General features: G+C 44.1%; 1 protein-coding gene across 1 annotated transcript; it reads left to right on the forward strand.

Annotated features, from left to right (window-relative positions):
• Positions 1–1,544: 1,544 nt before the first annotated feature.
• On the forward strand, positions 1,545–4,428 carry LOC106969333 (olfactory receptor 8S1). Its single transcript, XM_053199623.1, is given in 3 exon segments — positions 1,545–2,148; positions 2,151–2,319; positions 4,266–4,428. Coding segments are annotated over 3 exon segments (936 nt in total).
• The last annotated feature ends 4,544 nt before the right edge of the window (positions 4,429–8,972 follow it).

The following is an 8,972-nucleotide window of genomic DNA, read 5'->3' on the forward strand; positions in this document are numbered from 1 at the left end:
TTGACTTGGCTTTATCCAAATCTCCTGGTACCAACTCAGAGAGTAGCACAGTCTTCATGGACTTACATGCTAAGTACTGAGATTACAGAACAAACAGTAGACAATATAGATTCACATAAACCCTGGAATGGGCAGACCTTAGAGTAACTGATGTGCGCAACTCTCACCTCCATTTTGAGGGCTTCCTCCTGCCTGGCTTCCATAAAATCAGCACATTTGTGTGCCACTTCTGCTTGGGTTGACACAGAAGGGAAGAAAGGATTTTTATTTAGTACCAGTAATACCCAAGGAAGTTGTCCTTTAATCTTTAGAATTGCTTTTTTAAAAACTTTTTTTTATTTATTTCTGAGAGAGGGAGAGAGAGAGCATGAGTGGGTGAGGGGAAGGAAGAGAGTGAGACACAGAATCAAAAGCAGGCTCCAGGCTCTGAGCTGTCAGCACAGAGCCCAACATGGGGCTCAAACTCACAAACTGCAAGATCATGACCTGAGCCAGTTGGGCACTTAACCAACTGAGCCACCCAGGCACCCCTAGAATTGCTTTTTTTTTAATCTTTAGAATTTCTTTTTTTTTTTTAATTGTTTTTATGTTTATTCATTTTTGAAAGACAGAGAGCACAAGCAGGAGTGGGGCAGAGAGAGAGGAGGACACAGAATCTGAAGCAGGCTCCAGGCTCTGAGCTGTCGGAACAGAGCCTGGTACGGGGCTCAAACTCATGAACCGCGAGATCATGACCCGAGCCAAAGTCAGACGCTCAACCAACTGAACCACCCAGATGCCCCGAAATCTTTAGAATTTCTAAGCTGGAATGGACACTAGAAACCATCTAGTTTTCCAAGATTTTTTAAATGTTTATTTATTTTTGGAAGAGAGAGAGAGCAGGGGAGGGGCAGAGAGAGAAAGAGAGACAGAATCTCAAGCAGGCTTCACACTGTCAGGACAGAGTATGGGGCTCAAACTCATGAACCATGAGATCATGACCTGAGCCGAAATCAAGAGTCAGACATTTAGCCAACTAAGCCAACCAGGTACCCCCCGCCCAGATTTTTTTTTTAATAAGAAACTCAAGTGACTTACTCATGAACTTACTGGGGCAGAGAAAGGTCTTGCACCATCATCAGGTATCACAATATCCCTATCAATCACTCATTCATCATGATCTTTCAGCCACATAGTCAGTCCAAATGTTCATCACTTATTCACTGTGCTGATCAGAGCCTTCCTGTGGTTTGAGTTCATTTCCTTCTGGAACTGGAGAATAGTACTTCTCAATGCTCTGGAGTCCATTCCCAACTGCCTTCCTTTCTTTCTCCAGTCTGGATGATCTCTGTTCTCTTCTCTTTCCTTTCTAGGTCTGATTGTCTATGCTCTTCTTTTCTACCTTCTCCACCTTGGCCAATAGCTTCCTACCCTGAGCCAGGTAGGGCTGATGAGCCATGAAGCTTTACTCCCAATGCCTCATCCCCAGGCATGCTCTAAGACTGATAACTCATTTGATCATTCTTCTCCATTCTTGCCCCTCTGAAGGGGAACTTAAATGTTCCATGGAAGTTGGTAACAACATAACCACAGTCACTACATCTGTTCTCTTAGGACTGTCCAACAACCCTCAGATCCAGGCCCTGCTCTTTGTGCTCTTCCTGGGGATTTACCTTCTGACCCTGATGGGAAACCTGACGATGCTACTGGTGATCAGAGCTGATTCCCACCTCCACACATCCATGTACTTCTTCCTGAGTCACCTCTCCTCTCTGGATGCTTTCTATTCCTCAATCGTTGTACCTAAACTTTTAGAGAACCTTTTTTCCAAATGGAAGACTATATCCCCCCTTGAGTGTTTTACTCAGATCTCCTTGGTCATATTTTCTGGGGCCACTGAAGCTTGCCTCCTTTAAGTCATGGCCTATGACTGGTTCCAGGCTGTATGCCACCCACTGTTGTATGTGGTGGCCATGAACAGGAAGGTATGTACTGGCCTGGTGGGAGCATCCTAGGCCATAGGAGTGGGGACAGGCCTGGTTAACAGCATCCTTCTGGGTCAGCAGCATTTCTGTGGCCCCAATCTTGTCCACAGTTTTGCCTGCGAGCTTCCCCCAGTCCTCCTGTTGGCCTGTTCTGACCCTTACATTAGTATTGCCTCCATCCTGACCACATGGCGGTCCTGGGCCTTGGCACCCTTGTCCTATTTCTGGGCTCCTACACCTGTATCATCATGACAGCCCTGGGGATCAACTCTGTCACGGGTCGGAGGAAGATCTTTTCCACCTGCTTTTCTCATTTTTTTGTGGTCACCATCTTTTATGGTTCAGGAGTTTTCAGGTATGTCATACTATATCTCCTAAATGTAAATGTAGGGTATCCCTTGCCCTAAAGTGGCTTTGGTCTGTAGAACAGGGCATTTCAAAGGAGCAGGAAAATTACTATACTGGAATTCAGAAGGCCTAGGTTCTAGTTCTGGTTCTGCTGTGGACTAGCTGTATGAATTATAAAAAAATCCATTTTCTTTCTCAGGTCTCAATTGTCTAAGTCTGAAAGATGAGCTTATACAAGGACTAGAGACTTTCCTACTTTCACTAACCTATGATTAATAGTTCTCAAAAGGAAATCAGACAGCCCTTGGTAGATTATTATTCAGTGCTAGGCAAAAAAATAAATAAATAAAACATACAATTCTTGAAACAGATGACATCTTTCTTTCCTACTGGAAGATGATGTCTCTGAGCTGCTTTTACATGGCTCAAGCTCAATTTTAGTATGTAGAGAAAAGAAATATTATTAACCTCACTTTCAGGTAAGGAACCTGAGTTTCAAGACTAACCAGGTGACTTCTCAAATGTTCCAGAACAAGTTAGTAATGGAGCCATAATATAAACCAAGTCCCACTGATTTCAAACCTCATGCTCTTTCCTACCATGCTTCTCTCAAACATAAACAGCTCTAGCTGACAAGTCCTCACCTACTAGGAGCAGAATAATTAATGGTCCATGGTATCCACTGAACTGGAGATGGATTTGTACAAATTGCTCCATATTTTCTCACCTGCTTGTTACTTGGAGAGAAGGCAAGGGTGGAAAAGGATGATAAGGAATAGTCAAGAAGAGCTCACCTGAGGTTGTGGGAAAATCTCTTTATCTCTCTCTGCCTGATTTTCCTCATATGCCATAAGGAGACAATAAGATTTCTCCTGCCTACTTCACAGAAATGTTAGGAGGGATAGATGAAGAATAATGACAGTAAAATGAATATCTTTTTAAATCAAGCACACCAGAACCCACAAAGAACATTCCAATGGTGATGGCACTCTAGCACACACACAAAAAAATTAATGTTTCTTTGGGAAATACTTCCAGTGACACTTAATAAAATGCACCCCAAGATTTATTCTTATTATTTTAGATTAATATCTTGTGCTTAGCACATTTTTATTTTCCATGCTTGGCTTCTTTACTAAGCCAAAGAAAAATGCACCTAAAAGGACAAATGTTCATTCCAATAAGCATTATATAAAATAATGTGCCATGGGGCACCTGGATGGCTCAGTCGGTTGAGCAAAGGACTTCAGCTCAGGTCATGATCTCACAGCTTGTGAGTTCGAGCCCCACGTCGGGCTCTGTGCTGACAGCTCAGAGCCTGGAGCCTGCTTCGGATTCTATGTCTCCCTCTCTCTGCCCCTAACCCACTTGCATTCTGTCTCTGTCTCTCTCAAAAATAAACATTAAATTTTTTTTTAATAAATAAAATAAAATAAAATAATGTGCCGTGACTGAAGATAATTCCCAGAGCCATAAATGTTGGGAACAATGACAGTATTATTAGAGAAGCATACACTTTTGCCAGAAACAATCCTCACAGCATGAGAACATACATTGTATATACAGGGAAAAGAAGAGAAAAAAATCCTCATATCTTTATCATAACTATTAAGAAAAGATGTTTTGAAGCATATGAAGTACTACAGAAATGAATGAAATTATTAGTTTTTTTCTAATCTGCAGCCCTTGATGTGCTACAGAACTTTCTTTTTCTCGGGGCAGCCCTTATAATGTTCTGCATAAGAGAACTCATGTTTGGAGGCATATGAAGGTGGAAATGATTGACTTCTCAGTGATCATATAGTCATATCTAGATGCTGCTGCCACTGATAGTCAATTAAGCTCGGAGGACCCACTTTGCAGAGACTCTGGGATGGGATGGACCATGCCTGCCAACAGCGTTGTGGCCATTGTTCTGAGCTCAGTTTACTCCTCTGTGCCATTCCCTTCAAGATACATGACTCCAGCATCTGGCTCAGCCCTGGAACAAGTGCTCTCTGTGAAGTACAGTGTGGTGACCCCGTTGCTAAACCCTCTCATCTACAGTCTGAAGAACCAGGAAGTGAAAGCAGCCTTCAAGAGAGTGCTGGCCAGGAAGCCCAGGCTTACCTTCTAACCGAGTTCCACTGCCTGCTCGTAACAGGAGAAACAGTGGTGCAAAGGAAGAGGAGGCAGGAGAACTATCACCAGCTATGTTCTTTCTTCTAAAAACAGAAGCATTAGTTCCTCTAACTCCACTGTCCTCCCCCAATCAAGTGAGATGGGAAAACCCCCACAGAGCACATGACAGGGGGGCCAGTCACCACTCAAGAAAATCCTGACAAAAAAAGTGTGAAGGATCCTCAAAAAATTTAGAACTACCATATGATCCAGTAATTCCACTTCTGGGTACTTATCCAAAAGGAAATTATTATACCTAGATGTCAGAGGAAAGTAGCATGGAGGATAAATTGGGATAGAAAGGGAGTCCATATTGTTGGGCACCATTTTGAGACCTCCTCACACAGAGCTCTGGGAGAGGGTGCACTCTGACAGCCCTGCCCTGAGCCTCCCCACCGCAACCTGAGCCTGGACCACTTCAGATCCCTTCTTGGTTCAAGACTTGTTCCAGGCCTAAGGAAGGAGAAGGAGTTGGAGAAACAGAATAGATTCTCAGCTGCCATCCCATCTCTCCTTCAGCTCCCAAGAATGTTCTCAGGAAGAGAACAACAGCACTTTCCTGTCATGCTTCTATCAAATGCCAAGAGGTCAGGACTACATCAGTCAGGACTACTTCCATGCCAGCTCCCTAGCTTCCCTCTGTTCTTCTGAACTTCAAGCTAAGATACTCTCTGAAAATAAATTTGTTGTCAGTTTCCTCTAGCAAAGTCCTCTTCAGATTATGGCCTCATACATGGTATACTCACAGGTGATGTTTCCTGGTCTTCTCTGTGGCATGAAGACCAGAGCAATGGGACTGGGCACAAGTCCCAGCCTTAGCTGCATTTCTTCTTGGGCCACTTGGTGAAGCAGGTCCCTTATGTTACCAGAGCATTTGACTTCCTGAGGGGTAACTAAGGCAGGGTAATAAGTAAGAAGTCGATATGTGAGCTCTGTAGGAAGAATGGCCATCTGACACTGTCCTCCCACACATACCCATACAAAGGAGTCACTCCTAAAACCTGTAGACTTGGGTAAATCGTTTTGTCCCAAGGGGGAATAGCATGCAGTACTCCTGGGAGATGCATCACATTGTGTTTAAGTTCACACTAAAGTCACATCATGAGTACCAAGTTATTTCCTGAGAGTCTCTTTTCATTAAGTATAGGAGAGGGATGGCTTCTCCACCCCTTTCATGGTCCTATCAGTCTCTAAACAGCCATAGGGAGACTTCATGTGGGAACTGCTCATCTCTGAGACAAGAGAAGTATGATCTGACTACCAAAAGGCCCTGCAGGTATAGGGGTAGGAGGAGTATAATCAGCTATATTAGACATCTAAGAAAGGCAGGAAGAAGAAAAACAGGAAGTAGAAGATAACTCAGTTAACTCAGAAATGTCATTTTTTTTCTTCAAGTTTTTACTTAAATTCCAGTTAGCTGGATGGCGGTGTAGGAGGACGCTGGGCTCACTGCGACCTGCTGATCACTTAAATTCCAACCACACCTGCCTAAATCAGCCAGAAAACCGCCAGAAGACTAGCAGAATGGATTCTCTGGAGCCAAGTGTAGACAAGAGGCCCATGGAAGAGGGTAGGAAGGGCGGAGAGGCAGTGCACGCTACACAGAATGGCGGGAGGGAGCCGGGGTGGAGGGACACCCGCTGGCAAAGCAAAGCAGAGCCCCCGAGTCTGGCTTGCAAAAGCTGAGGGGCCGGACGGACTGTATTCTGACAGCAAGCGGGACTTCACATCTGGAAGGTTATAAGTTAACAGCTCTGACTCTCAACAATAGCCAAATTATGGAAAGAGCCGAAATGTCCATCAACTGATGAACGGATAAAGAAATTGTGGTTTATATACACAATGGAGTACTATGTGGCAATGAGAAAGAATGAAATATGGCCCTTTGTAGCAACGTGGATGGAACTGGAGAGTGTGATGCTAAGTGAAATAAGCCATACAGAGAAAGACAGATACCATATGTTTTCACTCTTATGTGGATCCTGAGAAACTTAACAGAAACCCATGGGGGAGGGGAAGAAAAAAAAGAGGTTAGAGTGGGAGAGAACGAAAGCATAAGAGACTCTTTAAAAACTGAGAACAAACTGAGGGTTGATGGAGGGAGGGAGGGAAGGGTGGGTGATGGGTATTGAAGAGGGCATCTTTTGGGATGAGCACTGGGTGTTGTATGGAATCCAATTTGACAATAAATTTCATATATTAAAAATAATTTAAAAAATTACAAAAAAAAAAGTTAACAGCTCTGCTCAGAGAACGGGAGGGCTAGAGGACAACAGGAGGGAGAGTTGTTGAGCCCCGGATGACAGACCTCAGCTTGGAGGGGAACAAAGGTGCTCGTCAGTGCCATCTCCCTTGCCCATCCCCTAGCCAAAATCCCAAAGGGAACCAGTTCCCGTCATGGAACTTCCTTGCACGGCGCAAACACCCAATGCTGTGCTTCTGTGGATCCATCCCTCCAGTGGGTCTGACTCCCTCCCAGTGCCGCAGGACCCCTCCCGAAGCGGATCATTGAAGGAAAAGCGAGCTCAGCCTGCCCCTCCTGCCCCTGTGCACCTTGCCAATCCACCCCAGCTAATACGCCAGATCCCCAGCACCACAAGCCTGGCAGTGTGCAAGTAGCACAGATGGGCCACACCACCCCACAGTGAATCCCACCCCTAGGAAAGGGGAAGAGAAGATACACGCCAGTCTGACTGTGGCCCCAGCGGTGGGCTGGGGACAGACATCAGGTCTGACTGTGGTCCCGCCCAGCAACGCAAGTTATTCAAGACAGCACAGGGGAAGTGCCCTGCAGTTCCACACCACTCCAGGGACTATCCAAATGATGAAACGGAAGAATTCCCCTCAAAAGAATCTCCAGGAAATAACGACAGCTAATGAACTAATCAAAAAGGATTTAAACAATATAACAGAAAGTGAATTTAGAATAATAGTCATAAAATTAATCGCTGGGCTTGAAAACAGTATACAGGACAGCAGAGAACCTATTGCTACAGAGATCAAGGGACTAAGACACAGCCAGGAGGAGCTTAAAAATGCTATAAATGAGCTGCAAAATAAAATGGAGATGACCACAGCTCGGATTGAAGAGGCAGAGGAGAGAATAGGTGAACTAGAAGATAAAATTATGGAAAAAGAGGAAGCTGAGAAAAAGATTTAAAAAAATCCAGGAGTATGAGGGGAAAATTAGAGAACTAAGTGATGCACTAAAGAGAAATAATCTACGCATAATTGGTATTCCAGAGGAGGAAGAGAGAGGGAAAGGTGCTGACGGTGTACTTGAAGAAATCATAGCTGAGAACTTCCCTGATCTGGGGAAGGAAAAAGGCACTGAAATCCAAGAGGCACAGAGAACTCCCTTCAGACGTAACTTGAATCGATCTTCTGCACGACATATCATAGTGAAACTGGCAAAATACAAGGATAAAGAGAAAATTCTGAAAGCAGCTAGGGATAAACATGCTATAACATATAAAGGGAGACCGATAAGACTCGTGACGTATCTCTCTACTGAAACTTGGCAGGCCAGAAAGGAATAGCAGGAAATCTTCAATGTGATGAACAGAAAAAATATGCAGCCAAGAATCCTCTATCCAGCAAATCTGTCATTTAGAATAGGAGAGATAAAGGTCTTCCCAAACAAACAAAAACTGAAGGAATTCATCACCACTAAACCAGCCCTACAAGAGATCCTAAGGGGGATCCTGTGAGACAAAGTACCAGAGACATCGCTACAAGCATGAAACCTACAGACATCACAATTACTCTAAATCCATATCTTTCTATAATAACACTGAATGTAAATGGACTAAATGCGCCAACCAAAAGACATAGGATATCAGAATGGATAAAAAAACAAGACCCATCTATTTTTTGTCTACAAGGGACTCATTTTAGACCTGAGGACACCTTCAGATTGAAAGTGAGGGGATGGAGCACCATTTATCATGCTACTGGAAGTCAAAAGAAAGCTGGAGTAGCCGTACTTATATCAGACAAACTAGACTTTAAATTAAAGGCTATAACAAGAAATGAAGAAGGGCATTATATAATAATCACAGGGTCTATCTATCAGGAAGAGCTAACAATTATAAATGTCTATGCGCCGGGGCGCCTGGGTGGCGCAGTCGGTTAAGTGTCCGACTTCAGCCAGGTCACGATCTCGCAGTCTGGGAGTTCGAGCCCTGCGTCAGGCTCTGGGCTGATGGCTCAGAGCCTGGAGCCTGTTTCCGATTCTGTGTCTCCCTCTCTCTCTGCCCCTCCCCCGTTCATGCTCTGTCTCTCTCTGTCCCAAAAATAAATAAACGTTGAAAAAAAAAATGTCTATGCGCCGAATATGGGAGCCCCCAAATATATAAAACAATTACTCACAAACATAAGCAACCTTATTGATAAGAATGTGGTAATTGCAGGGGACTTTAATACTCCACTTACAACAATGGATAGATCATCTAGACACATGGTCAATAAAGAAACAAGGGCCCTGAATGATACATTGGA

Source organism: Acinonyx jubatus, chromosome B4, assembly GCF_027475565.1.
Source record: "Acinonyx jubatus isolate Ajub_Pintada_27869175 chromosome B4, VMU_Ajub_asm_v1.0, whole genome shotgun sequence".
Classification (NCBI taxonomy): Eukaryota; Metazoa; Chordata; class Mammalia; order Carnivora; family Felidae; genus Acinonyx; species Acinonyx jubatus.